This window comes from Bos mutus, chromosome 24 (genome assembly GCF_027580195.1).
Source record: "Bos mutus isolate GX-2022 chromosome 24, NWIPB_WYAK_1.1, whole genome shotgun sequence".
NCBI classification, from domain to species: domain Eukaryota; kingdom Metazoa; phylum Chordata; class Mammalia; order Artiodactyla; family Bovidae; genus Bos; species Bos mutus.
The window spans coordinates 26,158,945-26,179,268 of NC_091640.1; the positions used below are offsets into that span (position 1 = coordinate 26,158,945).

The 20,324-nt window shown below is 41.5% G+C and overlaps 1 protein-coding gene across 2 annotated transcripts in view; it reads left to right on the forward strand.

Annotated features, from left to right (window-relative positions):
* Window positions 1-14,027: 14,027 nt before the first annotated feature.
* Window positions 14,028-20,324, forward strand: part of LOC102265723 (desmocollin-3) — a 52,979-nt gene continuing 46,682 nt past the window's right edge. The window contains exon 1 of one of the 2 annotated variants that reach the window (XM_005901037.3): window positions 14,028-14,435. In XM_005901037.3, coding sequence (XP_005901099.2) covers window positions 14,367-14,435 — 69 coding nt within the window. In that variant the 5' untranslated portion in view covers window positions 14,028-14,366. The remainder of the gene's footprint in view (window positions 14,436-20,324) is intronic. The other variant, XM_005901036.3, reaches the window with a different exon arrangement.

The following is a 20,324-nucleotide window of genomic DNA, read 5'->3' on the forward strand; positions in this document are numbered from 1 at the left end:
TGCAAAATTACCAGTCAAATCAGGTAAAAGAAATTTATCCTCACAAGGTGAGATAATGGTGCAAAGGATGTTTAGCTCAGTGATGTGAGATATGTGGATAATTGGAAGTAAGCTCAATGTCCCATAAAGGGAAAATAAATGATTTGTAATACATTATTGTGATACAAGGTACTATAATTGAGGATTACAAATGTGGTGACCATGGACCCTAACTCTGAAAGACATGAATCCAGATACCAACTTTGTTTCCACTAACTGAGGAACCTTGGTAAGTCATGGGAGCCTCAGAATTCTTATGTATAACATGGGGACAAAATAGGAAGAAATGACGTAATACATGTAAAGATTCTTTCTTAATGCTTGACTCATCAATGTATTAATAAATGTAGTTGTGATGATGATAATAGAATAGTAAGAGCTAGTCCATGGGGTCGCTAAATAGTTGGACATGACTTGGCAGCTAAACAGCAACAGCAAAATTTTATTTTGAAGGCTATTTAAATAAGAAAAGATATAAAACATAGTATTCATAAAAAAATAGAACAATCTCTAGATCAGTATAATTCCAAATTCATAAATGTAAAACTGTAATATACTAAAATATTGAGTGGTAATCTCAGATGAAATATTCTTCATTATGTTTCTATGTTTCCATTTTACAATGAGTTTATTGTAAAATCGGGGGAAATTAATAAATAACAAAAGTTCACAGACTTTAGGCTTTTGGAAATTTATAGACCTCTGAGAAAAAGAAAAAAAATCTTTAAATCTTAGCCTTACAACATCAAGGCTACAATGAACATACATTCACAGTAAATGACTGAGTTGAAGCAAAAAAATTTTTTATCATTTCATAATAGAGTATACTCATGTTTTTGGTCTAAAATTTTACATTGTGTGTGTGTGTGTACTCAGTTATGTCCAATTATTTGCAACCCCATGAACTGTAGCCCACCAGGCTCCTCTGTCCATGAGATTATCCAGGCAAGAATACTGGAGTGTGTTGCCATTTCCTCCTCCAGAAGAGCTTCTCAACCCAAGGATCCAACCCTTGTCTCCCGAGTCTCTTGCATTGCAGGCTGATTCTTTACCACTGTGCCACATGTGAAGTCCTTTAACACACAAATTTTATTATCATTAAATTTTCATATGCTGGCTAGGGACCAAGAAAAAGTAATCAATTTTCTAGACATGCCAAATGAACTATTTCAAATATTTGCATGAGTGCAACTGTGAACCAAATAAATTGCTCATTTGTGGTAAGCCAAGCTTTATCACTTCCTCCTACCATGGACACGAAGTTAAGACTTTGAGAAGACTGCTGAAAAAGTCATTTTCTAATTATTTTAATATCTCCTTTACACAACATTTCCATATAAGCATCAGTAATTTAAATTCCTTCTTTTTGCATGACACATATAGAAATGTTTTAGAGTATAAATATAATTTTAAAACTTCTAATTAATAAAATTATTTCCAAAACTCTTTATATGGTTCATTGACTATTCACAATAAAAGAATTTGGATAGTTTCCTAGAACAGGATTTAACTTGTGGATACAGTTTAATTTTTAGAAATTGGGTGCTGTTTCTTACAAGACTAATAATAATTTAAAACCTGCCAGTGCAACTCCAGTACTTTTGCCTAGAAAATCCCATGGATGGAGGAGCCTGGTAGGCTGCAGTCCATGGGGTCGCTAGAGTCGGACACGACTGAACGACTTCACTTTCATGCATTGGAGAAGGAAATGGCAACCCACTCCAGTGTTCTTGCCTGGAGAATCCCAGGAACGGGAACCCTGGTGGGCTGCTGTCTATGGGGTCGCACAGAGCTGGACACGACTCAAGGGATGCAGCAGCAGCAGCAGCAGCAGCAGCAGTGCATCTTTACATTTAAGCAGGAAAGAAAAAAAGCAACACAATGAGTTTCAACCATTTTGGGTTTTAACAGATTATCTCCATAAATTTTATTTTTAAGAAAAAGGAGTATGGGTCCAAATTCTGAATTTTTATCTCAACTGTTTTGGAACTCATCTGCATCTTTAGCTAAATCACATAATTTCTTCTCTGGGTATATGTTTCTTCAGTAAAATTAGAAGTTAGACTAGATTAACTTCCTTGGTAACTCAGATGGGTAAGAATCTGCCTGCAATGCAGGAGACCCGGGTTCTATCCCTGGGTCAGGAAGATCCTCCGGAGAAGGGAATGGCTTACCCACTCCAATATTCTTACCTGGGAAATCCCATGGACAAAGGAGGCTGGCAGGCTACAGTCCATGGGCTTGCAAAGAGTCAAACATGACTGAGTGCTTAACACACTAGACCAGATTAAATATCTAGTCACTTTGGTATAATTTTCTATGATCCTGTTAATATGAGTGAAGTGGTAATTCAGTCTTGGTTTATCACTGATCTCCAAACGTCCTCCAAGTCAAAGAGATTGCATTGCAGTATCTGTGGTGTGGGGGAATGTACATCAAGGACTGGGAAGGGCAGTTGGATTAGTCTGGTGTTGGTTCCAGGATAACATGAAGCTGGTTAGTGTCCCTGATAAAATGTCTTTAACAGACAAAATGCACAAGTCTATCCAAGAACTCTACTGATGCTTTGATTTATATAGTTGTCTGGATATGTGCCTAAAACTCAATTACTTAAGAAGTTCTCTTTTGCCTTTTTTGGGGCCTGAATTCCTTTAGGAATTCTTCCAATAACATTTTGGCAATTTTCAGTCTCTTGCAAAACCCTTCTACTTTTTCATTCTTTTTTTGTTCTCACCATTTCCTTCCTTTCTTGACTTCAGTTTACTTATTCATTACTACATTCCATAATAACCTCAACTTTCCCTTTCTGTCTTTGTAATTACTCAGTAAAACCCTATCACTGGATAAACCCCATTTGCCAACTATTTCATGAATCTTACTTGAACACAGCTCAAGAAAAAAAAAAACCAGTTAACCATGCTGACTCTCACAATTCTGCCCTGTTACCCAAGTTCAGGGTTTTTCAAACAGTGAGACACAGACAATGGGTTGAACACAGCCAGTTAACTTGAAGAATGATCACCTGCATTATTAATGAATTAGAAGGCGATGAACAGAATGGTCACTGTGTGTTACAATGGGAATAGTAGGTATTGTTCATGAAATTTAAGTTCCAGATTACAAGTATGAAATGTGTACGATTTTCACAACATTAAAAATACTTCTTGTTTAGTAGAGTCAATAATTCAAAAGACTGGTCTGGTCAATTTGCTATTTTACACATACTCTCTGCGTAAGTCTCAACTGATCTTCCACACTTAGCAGATAACTTTGCATCTGCTTATAAAGGCAAAATAAAAACAGAAGAGAACTCCCATATCTTTCCACCACCAACTCTACCAGACTCCAACTATACCATGTAATTTGACCTCCATCCTTTATAACGGTTGAATTTCTCTCCTTCCCTTTAAATCAACCTCTCCAATAATACACTGGTTCCCATGCCCTTTTGCTTCAAGATCTTTGTTCAAGAAATTAAACCTCTCCAGTGTGTGTGTGTGCTTAGTCGCTAAGTCATTTCTGACTCTTTGGGACCCCACAGACTGTAGCCTGCCAGGCTCCTCTAACCATGGGATTTCCCAGCAAGAATACTGTAGTGGCTTGCTAGTTCCTCCTCCAGGGGATCTTCCTGACCCAAGGATAGAACCTGAATCTCCTATGTCTCCTGCATTGCAAGCAGATTCTTTACCTGTTGAGTCACTGGGGAAGCCCAAACCTCTCCTGCATTATCTATAATCTGTTCTGGCCTGAATCATTTTCTTTCCTGGATGGTAAATAAAAATGCTTAATGGAAGTAATGGTTAGCATGGATATAGTACTTTTTATGTGCTATACTGTAAAGACTTTACATATGTTAATTATTTTTACACTCATTCAAATTAGGAACTATTATTATTCCCATTTTATGGATGAGAAAAGTGAGACAGAAATGTTAAATGACTACTCAGGGTAGTGGTACTAGGATGTGATAGAACCAGACTAACCAAACTCCAGAATCTACGTTCTTAACCACTCTGTAATTTTCTTCTTTCATGTGAATACAATTTACTTACCTCAAGTTGTTCTTCAGCTATTGCCTCATTTTTTTTCTGTCCCCCTTCATAGAAAAACCTACATAACAGAGACCTGAATGATGTTGCAGAAGACTGAGTCCCACAGAACATTTTAGAACCCAATTTCAAATTGCTTAGGCTGACAGCTCCACATACCTGCCTCAAACTTTACACATCCAAATGTGTCCAAATTTACACATCCAAATAAAACCCTTCGTATCTTAAGCCAAATTCTGTCCCATTTCCTTCATTCATTTATTCATTGTGTTCATACTGCTGCTTAGTCCAAAGCCCTTGTCTGACACTTTTGAATCTTCTCTTTCTCTCACATCCCATCTCCAATCTATTGATGACTCCTACAAAGTCTAATTTCAAGTTATATCACAAATCTAAATTTCATCACTAGTTTCTTACAGCAGCCATAATTGATTTATAAAATGCATAAATCAGACCATGCCTCCTTCCCACACCATTACCCAAAAATCTTTCTATACCTTTTTTTTTAAAGAGGTTTCTATACATTTTTATGAGCAGATGAAATTTAAAATAAAACCTAAACTCTTTACCAGGGCTTATGAGTTTTTTTTTTCCCTTTGTTGCTTCTTTTTTACTACGTTATGTGCTAGCAGACTTCATTCCTCTCCAGCACCTGTTGGCGTCTCTGTATTCTCGGAACAGACAAACTTGTTCTTGATATCCAGGGTTTTTGCACTCTATATTCTCTCAGACTGGGATGCTTTTCTTCCAGATTACTGGTCCCCTTTATCATTCAGATCTCCAAGCTCACATCTCAGTAAATCTGTCTCAGTTCAGTCACTGAGGCATGACCCCACGAATCGCAGCACGCCAGGCCTCCCTGTCCATCACCATCTCCCGGAGTTCACTCAGACTCACGTCCATCAAGTCAGTGATGCCATCCAGCCATCTCATCCTCTGTTCTCCCCTTCTCCTCCTGCCCCCAATCCCTCCCAGCATCAGAGTCTTTTCCAACGAGTCAACTCTTCACATGAGGTGGCCAAAGTACTGGAGTTTCAGCTTCAGCATCATTCCTTCCAAAGAACACCCAGGCCTGATCTCCTTTAGAATGGACTGGTTGGATCTCCTTGCAGTCCAAGGGACTCTCAAGAGTCTTCTCTAACACCACAGTTCAAAAGCATCAATTCTTCAGCGCTCAGCTTTCTTCACAGTCCAACTCTCACATCCATACATGAATCTGTCTAGATGATCTGTATAAAATACCCATTTCCCAGGATATTTAAACTAGCTTGGGTATCAAGTCTGTTTGGTCTTCCTAAAAAAGGAGTGGCAGAAAGCTTATGGTTTCAGGAAGCATGCCTTCGTCACTGTCAATTACATGTGCTTTGAGAACACTTCTGTTTTTATTGTCCCACTTAAGACTCGGAAATGTGGAATGGAAAAACAAAAAAGTAGGCAAGCCATGAGCCAAAGTAAGAGATTTTTTAAAATCCAAAACCCAAGGGGAGGGTTTTGTACATCTGTGACTATATACACCTATGGCTAATTCATGTTGATGTATGATAGAAATCAAACCAATATCATAAAACAATTATCAATCAATTAAAAATAAATATAATTAATAAAAAAGAAAAATAATCCCCAAATGTAAAAAAAACCCAAAACCAAAAGGACTTTACTGGTGGTTCAGTGGTTATGAATCAGCCTCCCAATGCATGGGATGCCAGTTTGATCCCTGGCATCAGGGAGTTAAGATCCCACATGCCACAGGGCAACTAAGCCCACATGCCACAACTGCTGAGCCTGCCGGTCACAACCGAGACTCGATGTAGCCAAATATAAATAAATAAACATATGAATATTAAACAAAAAAACAAAACCCCTAACATCCAGGTAGAAATGAGCAGACGTATCTCAAAGGGACCTGTGGTTTAAACCACAGGTTTGAAAGTTATATCCTGATACTGCCTTGCAGTACTTAGTGTGAAGGCCATGGAAACACCGATCTTTGTCCTGTGTTTACTGTGTTATGATGTTAAAAAGTCTCACATGATAGCTTTGGTTGTCTAAGTGAAATGAATACCAAAAAATACCTGATCTTTTTCTTCTTTTTCCCCATGACGTCATGCATCTAAGTAAATGGTGAGAATTGTGTCAATTGCAAGCAAAGTCTTAATCAATTGAAAAAACTGGAAATCACTTAAAACTCCAAGCCCCAAGAGTTAGAATAAATACTCTTGCCTTGAAATAGGAAAACAGAGCCATTAGAACCTTGCTGTTGCTGTTGCTGCTAAGTCGCTTTAGTTGTATCCGACTCTGTGCGACCCAATGGACGGCAGCCCACCAGGCTCCCCCGTCCCTGGTATTCTCCAGGCAAGAAGACTGGAGTGGGTTGCCATTTCCTTCTCCAATGCATGAAAGTGAAAAGTGAAAGTGAAGTCGCTCAGTCATATCCGACTCTTCACGACCCCATGGACTGCAGCCTACCAGGCTCCTCTGTCCATGGGATTTTCCAGGCAAGAGTACTGGAGTGGGGTGCCACTGCCTTCTCCGAGAACCTTGCTAGCCATGAATATTTCACCAAAAGGAAACATCTAGACCTAAATGAGTCTGTGGAGGAAATACTTCCTTGATATAGATTTCTTCCATAATTAACTGCAATCCGGGGAGAGACTTTGAAAATAAGAATAAAAAAATATAGGTAACAACAGTCCAGGTAATAAATGAACCAGAAACCAGAATATATTTCACCATGCTCACCATGAAAAAACTTGATGAAGTATACAAAAGCAGACCTGAGTCTTTCTTTTAAAGTATTGATTAAATAGAGTATATAAGTGCTAAAAAGAGGGCTAAAAAATGGAGAAATGATTTACTTGTAGATGAAAAGAGGTTAGGAATTTGCATCTTAGGAAAACCAAGAGACCTGAATTCTTGCAACATCAGTCTCATCATTTCCTAGGTTTTGTATCTGTCATCATATTTCAGAGTGAGTCAAGAGCGTCTACATTCCCGACTTCCGCAGTGGTCCAGCGGTAAAGAATGCCTGCTAATGCAGGGGACATGGGTTTGATACCTGGTCGGAGAAGATCCCACACGCCACAACTACTGCGCCCACGTGCTGCCACTGCTGACATCCTTGTACTCTCGAGCCTGTGCTCAGAAACAAGAGAAGCCACTGCAAGAACTACTGATCCTGGTGATGATGTTCCTAAATTTGAAGGTAGTCTACTTGAGGTTCTGCTGGATTTGTTTTTAAGTTCATGTACACAACTTTTGGCGTGTACAAATTTAGTAACATCCTGATGCCTTTTGTCCTAGGTAATCTACTACTGGGGACATACGGGAAAGAAATGAAACTCTATGCCTACAAAAAGACTTACACATGTTCACAGCAGCTTTATTCATAAATGATGGTATTAATAACACATTTACATACATATATACATGGTCAAGTTTCTGTTCCTGGTTTGGGAAGATCCTCTAGAGGAGGGCATGGCAACCCACTCCAGTTTCTTGCCTTGGAGAATCCCCATGGATAGAGGAGCCTGGCAGGCTATAGTCCTTGGGGTCGCAGAGTCAACACGACTGAGTGACTAGGCACAGCATACCTGGTCAAAACTTGTACACTTACATTTGTCAAAACTTACTGAAGTGAGTGCTTAATGTCTATGAATTTTATCCTATGTAATTCAGATGTAAAAGGAAAAATCTTTTCTAAAAATTTACACATTCACAAGATGGAGAGGCTAGAGACTTAATACCTACCTACCCCAGGACAATTATGTCAAATAAGTTAACAGGCAATTTAAAACTTCAGTTACAATCTCTAAATAGATGGGGTTAGAGTACCCAGATGAGGCTGACTTGGATCCCTGTTATTTTTAGAGGGAATTTCTTTATTTTGCTAATACTATGTTGTTGCCAAAAAGGTCTCTTTGATTTTGCCTCAACAATGGCCAAGTACAAAGGTTTACTGTGAACTAAAGAACATTGCGTCCACTTGTTCAAAATTAAAAGAAAGGATTAGGGGAAGAATAAGCTAGAGGGCCATGGACAAACTTGGGGGAAAAAAAAAACCCGGCATATTCCTGGCCAATTGCCATTACACAGGATTTCCTGCTTCTTTGAATAGAAAAGTTTGGAAAACTATTGCTGAGAGAGACTAGCAGAGCAAGGCTCAGACCATCTGTTCTCAGGGAACACTTTGTATATTATGATAAAGGAATGTGGCTGAACATAAATGTGTGTGCTTATCACTTTCCAATATCTCTCTGGAGAGAGAAAACCTTATTCCCAGTGTGCCAAATGAAAAGGAAAAGTTGATATCGGGTGACATTAGTGTCAGATATCTTGGGAATATTGTTGTTTAGTCAATAAGTTGTGTTCAGCTCTTTTTTGACCTCATGGACTGTAGCCTGCCGGGCTCCTCTGTTCATGGGATTTCTCAGGCAAGAATACGGGAGTGGGTAGCCATTTTCTTCTCCGGGAGATCTTCCTGGCCCAAGGATCAAACCTGTGTCTCCTGCTTGGCAGTCAAATTCTTTACTGCTAAGCCGTCTGGGAAGCCCTGCAAGTTAAAACTAGAACTTGTCAATTAGGAAAATATGTAGCTTATTATAACACTGAAAGGCAAATGCAATTATGATCCTTGAAAGCAATGCAAGAAAAGAACCTTGGCTTTGGCCTGTTCAGTGAACACTAAGTAGCTAATTGGTGAAAGCTACTGTTCATCTGGATACAGAAGGGCTTGGGAAACTGAGCAGGCTGAAAAGAGAAAGAAAAAATTAAGAAGAATAAATCTTGAGTAAATGCCATTCAAGAGTAGATAATGAATAATCAATAAAATAAATGATTAATAGCAATAAATAATAATTGCTGAAGTAAATCATTGACTGCCCATAGAGAATTGGTGGGAAAAGCTGCTTCCTTCTTCCTGAGTGAGCTTCCTGAGCTGGGGATCCGTGCCTTTCCCCAGCTGATTTTGAGGGATGGTCCTCCTAAACTTCTGGGAAGAAAGAAGGCTGACGGGGCAATGAATCAGGTGAATGACACATGGGATCTGGAAGGTGGCCTGTTCACACCTGTAGCCTTGGAGCTCAAGTAACGCCCTCTGAACAACAGAAGCACACACACAGTGAGCTCCTGGCATCATGAGAACATACAGGAGAAACTACAGCCTCACCCAGTGGGAGGACATCTTCACGCTGAATGAAGCAAAGGATTATGGGAAGGTTCTAAGATGAGAGGAACCAAGTTCGTCCTGTAACAGGGCTTTGTTACACTGGGTTCCTCCAGTTACTGTAAGAAGTCATCACTCACACAATGGAGTTGCTGTCTGTGTAGAAATTCCTATTCCTTCCAGCCTAGCGTGAAGTCATCAGGAGACCACTCCTCCTCTCTCCTTGAGAGGCCTGTTTGCAGAAGACAGGCTGTTGGTCAAGGCCTCTGAAGATTTCCCTGGAGGAAGAGTAAAACCATTGTCACAGTGGCTTGAATCATTTCTTAAGTAAGGGGAGACTGAAAGGAAGCATTTCTGAACCTGGCACACCCTATCTGGATTGAACTATTGACAAGGTTGTTGCTTAAATGGAATATTTCTGAATTTGAAAGATGTACCAATGCTCAAACTGTGTATATTTGATGCAAAGTTTGAGCAAAAGGCCACACCTCTGTGGAGGGCAATGTTTTCTCTGAGAAGAAATGGATAGTCCTACTGTCAATCACTCTCTGTAGAGATTAATCCTCAAGATTAAGAACCGAGCATGAAAGACGAGAAAGGGTAAACTGCTGTTCCCCGGAAGACCAGGGCTCATTGTGGTCTAGTTTTGAGGTTTTTATTGCTTCCTGGAGCATTTCCGTAGGGGTGAAAGGAGAGCTTGGAGGGGTGGCTTGCCTTGGGGAAGACAGGAGGGGAGGGAGGCAGACGGAGGCCCTGGGATGGCTCTTGTCCTGAGCAGCAGTGAAATATTATAGCTTACTCTTGACTTCAACTGTCTCCAGTAGTCTTTTTAAAAGATCGCCAAAATCAAGCTCTTCTTAGTGATGCTCTGGGAATTTAGTGGAGGAACTTCAGTCACACTTAGAGAAATGTGGTAACAGGAAAGCAGAGTCCTCTCCTGGAGGCTGGCATGGCAGTAGCAGAGTTTATTACTCTTGGAGGAAAGGGGCAGCAAGGATGAGAGAATCCTACTGTCCAGCTCCCAAGCACCAGGGAGGAGCCTTCTGCAAAACAGCAAGTGTACACATTAAGGGGTGCATTCCTGTGTGCTCAGTCATGTCCGACTCTTTCCAACCCCATGGACCATAGCCTGCCAGGCTCCTCCGTCCATGGGATTCTCCAGGCAAGAATACTGGAGTGGGTTGCCACGCCCTCCTCCAGAGGATCTTTCCGACACAGGGATCGAACCCACGTCTCCTGTGTGTCCTATACTAGCAGATGGGTTCTTTACCACTGAACCACGTGGGAAGCTCACATTAAGGGGAGATAATCCTGGGGAGCTAATTTCTAAAAATAAAGTCCGAAAAGGTTCCTGGCATTTGAATACATATTTGTTTAGTATTCCTCATTGTTGCTCCAATAAGCAATTTGTTTGGATACTGTTTATCACAGTGACTATTTATCCTAAACAATATTCTACAAATGCCTCAGAGCTAATGTTTCAGGGCAGAGCTCATTTGTGTCACTAGCAGAACTATTCAACGTGAAACTTTCACTCAGTTGTATTGTCTGCTTTTCGTAAATATTTCTTCCCTTACCAGCAAATTTGTGCCAACTATCATACAGTTGTTCTGGTCGTGTTTTACAGGGATATGTGAGGAGATCCACATTTGGGGTGTCACGCCTATTTAAACCACTGAGAAGAGTGGGTGTGAGAAACCAGCACCTGTGGGCATGGAGTTGTGCAAGGCAGCCTTCTCAGTGGGCCAGGTGTCAGCTCCCAGCTCCTAGGGTCATGATCCTTTCTGTGGCTAGAGAGTTCTCTTAGCTATGGAGAACTCTTCCTAATGATCTTAAATATGCTTTCTACTGAAAAATTTGACAGTTTACCTAGATCTCTGACATTTTATACGTTAGCATAAGCTCACCTTCCATTTTTGATCTATTTAATTATTGCTCTCACTCCTCAAATTAAGAAGATAACAAGGAAAACTAATATTTCTTTTCTATTTTTTGCACATTATTCTTTTAGGAGTGACTTCCAACTGACTTTGCAATTTGGGGTAGAGTACTGAAATAAAGATATTTTAGAATAACTCTTTATGGTTTGCAATGTCTTGTGATGATTTTAAATTAATGCTGTTATAGAAGGCATTTCTGATTCTAACCATACTCAAACCAAAGCTCATATTTTAAATACATTTTCAATAATCTCATTTACAATTATAATTTTCATAGGAAAAATAAAAGCAGTTTCAATTTATCTTCAAGTCATAGTTATGTTATAAACACAACTGCCCATGAAGATTCACTTCTAAATTATAAAAATGCATTGCTTTTTATTGGGACTAGGCTAATATAGACATGATGGACAGATATATGTCTTAGCAAAACAGGAAATTCCAAGATAGTTACTAATACTCCATATAGAAATTATTCAGTATTCATATTGCACCTAGAATTTTATAATACAAATAGAAAATATCACCCATATGCTTTCTTTCAGCATTTCTAGGATAAATCCCTATAACTTTTATTTTGTAGAAGCTAGCCGTGGAAGCTCAGAGTAGCTGTCATATAATCAGTAGGTTTAACAATCGGCTTAATTATACAGTATATGATAGTTATATTATGGTTTTAGTCACATAGAAGAGAGTAGGAATCAGGTCAGACTCTAGTGGACAAAGCTGAAAGTACTGAAAGACTCTGATGCTGGGAAAGATTGAGGGCAGGAGGAGAAGTAGGTAACAGAGGATGAGATGGTTGGATGGCATCACTGACTCAGTAGACATGAGTTTGAGCAAACTGCAGGAGATGGTGAAGGACAAGGAAGCCTGGGGCGCTACAGTCCATGGGGTCATAGAGTTGGACATGACTTAGCAACTGAACAAGGAAAACCCATATAATGGCAGAAAGAGGTTCATTAATGAAGTTAGTGAGCCCATTTAACTCACCCAAAGTGATCATTTTACAGACTGAGTGGCTGGCTCTCCATCTCATCCAGGACGAAATTCAACTCCTCAGCCTGGTTTGTTAGGAGACTATCTTTCTAACCTAATTCCCAGCTCAGGAGTTCTTCCATCCATGGTTCTGAAGAAACTTCTTTCTGTTTCCTTGATGTGGGAAGCCCTCATAAGATTCTCCAGAGTTTCGCTAGGGTTATTTCTATGGCTTTAACCCCAAACATGCTCCTACCCTTCCCCTTTTCTCTGTTGGTTCTTATCTCAAGCATTATTCAGCCCTGGAGGCTGAGGGTTAAAAATCAAGGGGCTAGTAGATTTCCTTTCTGATGAGAGCTATGGTCCAGGCTTATGTTTTACAGTCTACCTGAGGCCAGAAAACACTTTGAGAGGCTCGCTCTTGAGGTCATGGTCAGGGTGAAGGTCCGGAGGATGGGAGATGAAAATAGTTGGAGTCAAGTGTGGAGAACTTTCTCTGAGACTGGAAGAGCTCCTCCATACAGAGGCCTCCAGAGGTGAGACAAAGTCTCTGTTGAGTGCGTGGGAGCCTTGGATGCCTCAGAGACAGGACTAGGAAACTGAGCTTAGTGTCTGCATCCTGAGAGCTTAGGCCTAGTAGTTCAGGAAAGCCCAAGACTTTAGGAAAACCCATGACTTAGACAAATAGCCTATTGGGGGTGACCATGGGGTGAATGAAGGTCACAGTGCCTTCTCTGAATAATCTGCACTGCCTGAGAATCCTGACCTTGGAATTTGTGTACAGACTTTGAGAAGCAACAACACATGTCCAAGAGGGAGTTCATCCTGAGTCTAGTAGGTAGAGGCTTAGAGAACACAATACCCAGTCTAGAGAGAAGTACAGGAATGTGCCCTAATGTTAGGGTGCTTCTCAGGTGGTGTTAGTGGTAAAGAACCTGATTGCCAATGCAGGAGACATGAGACTCAGTTCAATCCCTGGGTTGGGAAGATCCGCAAGAAAGGAGAAGGGAATGGCTACCCACTCCAGTATTCTTGCCTGGAGAATTCCATGGGTTGAGAAGTCTGGCAGACTACAGTCCATAGGGTTGCAAAGAATTGGACATGACTGAAGGGACTTGGCATGCACACTCTAATGTTATAAGCTACCTCTTTATTAAAAGGTTTAGCATACTGGGCAATGATCATTACCTTTAATCCCTTCTAGACTTCGCATTGCTTTGGGCGGGATCTGGGTTGTTGCCTTTCCTCCAGTGCCTGTGCAACTCTTGGCCCTGATGAACGTTTGTTAAATAATATTGAATCTGGAAGCCTCATTTTAGACTAGAAGCTTTTGTGTGGTGAATTTTTCTTTGACCACCAACCGAAAAACTGCATCTTAGTACAATTACCAGGTAATTCCTCAAATCAATAGTTTCATATAAGAAGAACAAATTCTTTCTTACAAGGTTCAAATAAGACCACATCATCGGCCGGACATGAAAGCTCTGCGCTTAATCCCTCACATTTGGGGTGTGTGAAAATGGTGAGATGTCAGCATTTCCTTTATTTGCTTTCAATTTCTGATGTACCCAGTGTCAGCTTATTCGTGCCACTGGCGATAATTTCTCCTGCGTCCTTTATTTTATCGAGGGAGTCAAGTTTGGGAAGAGACTTCGCTCAGCGTTTGATCAGAAGCTGGAGGGAGGATTCGCCGACCCAGTGACAACAGTGTTCCTGGCACCCAGGAGCGCCCGTGTTGGGGCAGGGATCCCTGAAGGCGGTTCGGGGTTCTGCAGTGGGAATGCGCCGAGCGGCGTCTGCGAGGAGGACGCCCCAGGAGTCGGGGCGGAAGGCGGGGCAGCCGCGGGGTGCGGGGCGTGGGAGAGCAGGCCGAGAGGGGGTGGCCTGGACCGCTTTCCTGCGAGCGAGCACCCCGCCAGGCCGCCGAGAAGCCCAGGGGCAGGCTCGGGCAGCTCCCACGGCGGCTCTCGCGGTGATAAAACTTGAGAAATAACAAGGAGGGGCGGCTCGGCGTCTCCAGAGTCCAATCCCGTCTCAGGAGCGAACACGCTCTCGGGCAAGACAAGCCTGAAAGAGGCCCGGGCGACTTAACGAGCAGCCGAAAGCAGCGCACCCGCGGCGCGCCTGCACCTCGGCGGCCTCTGGTCTCCTGCATCCCACCCGGTGTCCGCATCCTCCCCTCCCGGGCCCCGCGCCCCGATGGCTGCGCCCCGGCTCCGGAGCTCCCTGCGCGGAGCCCTCTGCAGGCAGCTGCTCCTGACCCTCGTGGTGAGTGGAGCCCGGGTGGGGTGGGACCTACCCAGAGTCGGGATGGAGCAGGGGGTGATGGTGGATAGGCTGTGGTCCTGCTGGGGGACCGATGCGGGCGAAGACGACCGAAAGGGGACGTCCGCGCCTCTGCTCAATCTTGCCGGGCACGGACGAGCCAAATTCGGGCTCGGTGGGATGAGGAGAGGAAACGCGTCCTAGCGAGAGGCACCCGGACCTAGGTTTTTATTTGGGACTTATTCGATTGTTTGAACAGGGGTTGGGCTCTGGCTTCGCTGAGCTCCCTTTTGCGCCGCCGCGAGTGGTCCGGGGTTGGGGTTCGCGCTCCTTTCTTGGCTCCTAGTGATGGTGGTGGGGGTGGGTTTGGGTAAAGAGGGAAGAAGAGTGTTTGGTTAGGTTTCTGAGGATCCCTGAGTGAGTTACAGGGCGTTACTGGTGGCCCAGACGGATAAAGAATCTGCCTGCAATGCAGGAGACCCGGGAATCTATCCCGGGGTCGGGAAAATCCCCTGGAAAAGGCAATGGCAACCCACTCCAGCATTCTTGCCTGGAGAATTCCATGGACAGAGGAGCCTTGTGGGCTACAGTCCATGGTGTTTGTTGCAAAGAATCGGACATGGAGTGAGTTACTCCGGGGTCCCTTGGGATGGGGACATTGGTGGGTGAAGGGGTTGGAGCGATGTCCCTGGGTCCCGGGGTTGAGTTATCCCTGAAAAGCGGCTTCCAGGTTTTGCCTCGTTCGCGGCTATTCAGTAACTCACTGGAGTGGTCCACCTCCGTGAGCCACCCGACCGGGGGCAGAGTGTACCTGGGGCGTCAGAGGGTGGACGGCTGAATTAGGGCTGGAGGTTGGGGTTCGGTGGTGTGATGGGGGAGTGGGGTGCGGTGGGGCAGAGCAGATAGAATCAGACTGAGAGGAATGTTGGGGTAGGAGTGTGGGGTTGGGTGGTACTTTGTCCGGGTCCAAGGAGGATTGCACAAGCCTAGAGCCCAGCCTGTGGTCTTTTGTGCTTGAGATACCTGAGATCCAAGATGAGATTCACCTGGAGAGGAAGTTTGGGACAATTCTCGAACTCGGGAGACACAAAGCAGAAAGTGGGGAACCCTGACGGTGTGATCCCGCTGAGCGGCGTTCTAGGCGTGTTCTGGAAAGGAGCCTCGGACCCTCGCCTTCCCCGCGCGTGCGTTCGGGTGGTGAGAGGGACCAGCCTGGCTCGAGAGCCGGTCGATTCAGATTAGTTGGATTCTTACTGCTCTTCTGCCCCCAAGCAGGGCGAGTGGATGCAAGCTTTGTCCTCTGTTTGAATCATCGAGTTATGAATAAAGGATTGGTAGCTATGATCTAAGATATATTTATGGACAAAGCATCGCATAAATGGGCAGGTCGATCTGCCTGGCAGCTATTCCCAAAAAAATGAGCTGATGACATGACTTTACACATGAGAACTGCTCTCAGAATGTGTTCTTTTCTGATATATTTCAAAGCGTTTCCAGCTAATCTGTTTAAAAGCATGAATTTAGTGTTCTGTGGTTTCTCTGAGAAAGGAATTTGGGAACGGAGAGAAGAAACTGTGGAGGTGCTGAGTTCCCAAGATTTCCCATGTATTCGCTGGAGGGGAGGGCGTGGAATTGGAGGAACTGTCTGGGTGGCAGGGGGTGGTGGATCTGGTGTTGGGGTGTGGCAAGGCAAGAAGGTGCCTGTATATCTAAATAGAGATAACATCAACTTTAGTATACGATTTTCTTGTTTAGGATTATTTTTTAAAATAATTTCCTAAAGATTAGATTAAATGGTATCTTGGCTCCGCTGACCAGGGATGAAGCCCACACCTGCTGCATTGGAAGAAGAGTCTTAACCACTGGATCACCAGGGAAATCCTGAGAATTCTTGTTGACCATCTTATGTCTGTATTTCCTCTGACTCCTAAGACCTCTCCACTTTTCAGTTTAATATTTAAGGTCATAGCATTTTGGAAACGCAATTTTCATTTTATGGAACCCTTAAATGCGCTCTCAAAGACAATCCCTTGTTTAAAGTGAGAACTCTTCAAAGCAGGTCTTTAACACATGAATGGAAACTTTTGACATGTTCATTTTCCCATGCAACCGCCCCATAGCTTGTGGGATCTACCCTTTTTCGCTTTTCTCGTCTGAATCTGCATCCCTGTCCCACTCTTCTAGCCTCAGTATACTTTGTGTGTACTCTAAACTGCTACTTAATGCGCTCTGTGGCTCAGTCATGTCCGACTCTTAGATCCAGGAACTGGAGCCCACCAGGCTTCTCTGTCCATGGGGATTCTCCAGGCAAGAATACTGGAGTGGGTTGCCTTGCCCTTCTCCAGGGGATCTTCCCAACCCAGGGATCGAACCCAGGTCCCCTGCATTGCAGATAGATTCTTTACCTTCTGAGCCACCATGGAAGGCCCTAAACAGCTACAATTAACTGCAAATCCTAATCATGTTTCCTTATACATATACAAAGAAAGGGAGGGGGGAGGGAAGAAAGGAGAGGGAGAATTTAGAAAAGAACCATATCAGATCTTCCTATTACTACTGAAAGAACTGAGTGTCTCTTAAAATGTTTCTCTTTTTAATGCAACACAAATTGTTGGGAATGGTGAAAACTAATTCGCATTAGCTCAGTTGCTCAGATGTCTTGTCCTCTATTATAAGTAATGAGATCCTTTTACATGTGTATTTAATATTGTTTGCCATATCAAATCCACTTTGGGAATTACATTTTCTATTCTGTATTATAAATGGTATGTACTTGGACATGGTCAATCTATCGTTTGCTAAAAGGGCTCTTCAAAAGGAATTAAAATAGCATTTTCCTTTATAATATACTTCCCCCCTTGAAGTATGTGGAATTCTACCTGCAACCTGTGTTGACAACCTATGTGTGCTGTGTCTTTTCCCAGAATTTATAGCATTAAATAATGAGAATAATATGACTCCTTTCCCAGACTTTTTGGTTATTGCTGTTCTTGATAACAGTTGACATATTCACCTTTTTAAGATAAAAGTGAGTATAATACTTTCTATTATCTTTTGCATTGGTGGGAAAAAAAAGCTTAGGACAAATAAAGGAGGAGAACTAGCTTATTTCTAAACTGTGTGCTTAGGAAGTCAGAGTTATATTTATTTACATCAGTGCATCTTCATTTACCTTCTTCAAAGAAGGTTATTGTTATTGGTGTTCATACTGAGATACAGCTATATTCTACTGCACTTTCTGAGTCACTAAATATGTGTAAGCCATGCACATTTTTTGGTCCTGTTGTAATCCCTGTGACAGTTGCTATGCCATATATGGTATCTCTGGTGACCTGTGGCTAATTATACTTCCCATTTAGGGTCCCATCTTATGGAGTTTGGATAGAAAGAAATTTAGTAGACTCATCAAAGCATTGAGAATATAGAAAGGTAAATCTTAACAATTCAAGGTGGTAAGAGTTTGAAAGGTAAGATTTCTCTCTTGGAGACAGCTAGTGTCCACAGGAGAAATGATGGATTGAAAATTCTGTGATCTTTATGCTCAAGGAGATATCCTTTATTTTCAGATATTCTATAAACTCCTATTCTTTGGCTTCTTTTTCCTCTGTTGAGAACGGTGTCATTTTAGAAAGTGTACCTCATGCATTCACTCTAAAATTGAGCAATAGTATAAAAATGAAATACTGGGAGGTACACCGTTAGTTTTCTTTCTCTCTTGGCATTAGACAGTTCCTTGAGGATTTGATGATTTGTATGATAAGCTTTCTATAATATGATTAATTAAATTTGGACAGTACTGTGGAATGAAACAAAGCAATTCATTTTCCCCAAACTATATTATCCCCAAAACTTATATTATCCCCAAAACTTATATTTTCCCAAACTATACATAGTTTGGGAATACTTTATATTATCATTAAAAAAAAAAACTTATATTATCATTTTTTTAAAAAAATGATATATCTATCATTTTATAGACAATACTTTATATTATTTTTTTTAAAAAAACTTAATTTGTTACATTTCAATTTGAAGTTGCTTACAAATATTATCCCCAAAACTTATATTGAAGTTGCTTACAAATATTATCCCCAAAACATATATTTTCCCAAACTAGACAAAACTTATATTGAAGTTGCTTACAAATATTATCCCCAAAACTTATATTTTTCCCAAACTATACATAGTTTGGGGAATACTTTATATTATCATTTAAAAAAAAACTTATATTATCATTTTTTAAAAAAATGATATATCTATCATTTATAGACAATACTTTATATTATCATTTTAAAAAAAAACTTAATTTGTTACATTTTAATTTGAAGTTGCTTACAACTCTAGGTTCTTTCAATCAGATATTTAAAGTTGTTCTAGAGGGTTCCTCATTAAAAGGAATTCTTTTATAACTCAGTCAATCCAGAATTCATTAATATGAACACATTTTTTTTTTTGTATCTTGTATTTTTCATTGGGCAGTCACCAGTTATTCTTAAAATACCTTTAAAAGTTTGTCATCTAATGGTGGTTTTATTATTGTTTTTCTACTTTATTTTCAGTAATATATCCAAGTCTCACTAACATAGCATTACATTTCTTTATATTTCAGGAAACATAGCATAACTGAAGTTTATATGTGAATATCATCCTTCACAATATCCATCCCTTATATTAGGGCATCCCTGATAGCTCAGATGGTAAAAAAATCTGCCTGCAATACAGGAAACCCCAGTTGGATTCCTGGGTCGGGAAGATCCCCTGGAGAGGGGATAGGCTACCCACTCCAGTATTCTTGGGTTTCCCTTGTGGCTCAGCTGGTAAAGAATCCGCCTGCAATGCAGGAGACCTGCGTTTGATCCCTGGATTGGGAAGATACCCTGGAGAAGGGAAAGGCTATCAACTCCAGTATTCTGGCCTGGAGAATTCCATGGACTGTATAGTCCATGGGGTTGAGAGTCGAACACAACTAAGAGACTTTCACTCACTGTCTCCCCAGAAATCCAATTCGTGCCATAATTTCAACCACTCTCCAGCTACTGCTGACTCCCCGATTTGTATATCTGGCCTTGAGTTGCCCTTAAGTATAGGTCTATCTACCCAGCTGTCTTCTGGACCTTTCTCCTTAGATTTCCCATGTGTGTCTGTGTGCTCAGTCATATAAGACTCTTTGTGATCCTTTGGACTGTAGCCCACCAGGCTCCTCTATCCACGGGATTCTCTAGGCAAGAATACTGGAGTGGGTTGCCGTTTCCTCTAGGGGGAATCTTCCTGACCCAGGGATCAAACCTGCATCTCCTGAGTCTCCAGCACTACAGGTGAATTCTTTACCACTGAGCCATCAGGGAAGCCACTCAGCTTCCACTAGATTTCCCACAAGAATATAAAATTTAATATACGCCAGGCAAAACTAATTTTTTTCACTGTTCTTGCCAACCTTGCCAGTATTCTGCTCCTCAAGGAAGTGCTCTCTTCCTGTATTAGTTGGTGATACTTCTGTCTGCTCATTTACTTTAGCTATTCTATATTATAAATGGTACGTACTTGGATATGGTTAATATATGATTTGCTAAAAGGGCTCGTAGAAAGGAATTAAAATAGCATTTTCCTTTATAGCATTCTTTTCACCTTAAATTAATTGTATATCATTTCCAGTGATGTTTATTATACAGAGACAAAGACGAATGACCTTGCTGCTATATATTCAGCATGGATAAATTACACAACATAATTCATGCAAAGAAATCAAGTTGCTTACAATTAGCGTATGACTATATATATGTAAAGCTTAAAATTGATAAAATGAACCAGTCTTCTTTAGGGGTACATACACATGGGATACAATTAAGCAGAAATGGGGAAGTAAATGATTTACCAAGAAAAAAAATCATCCGT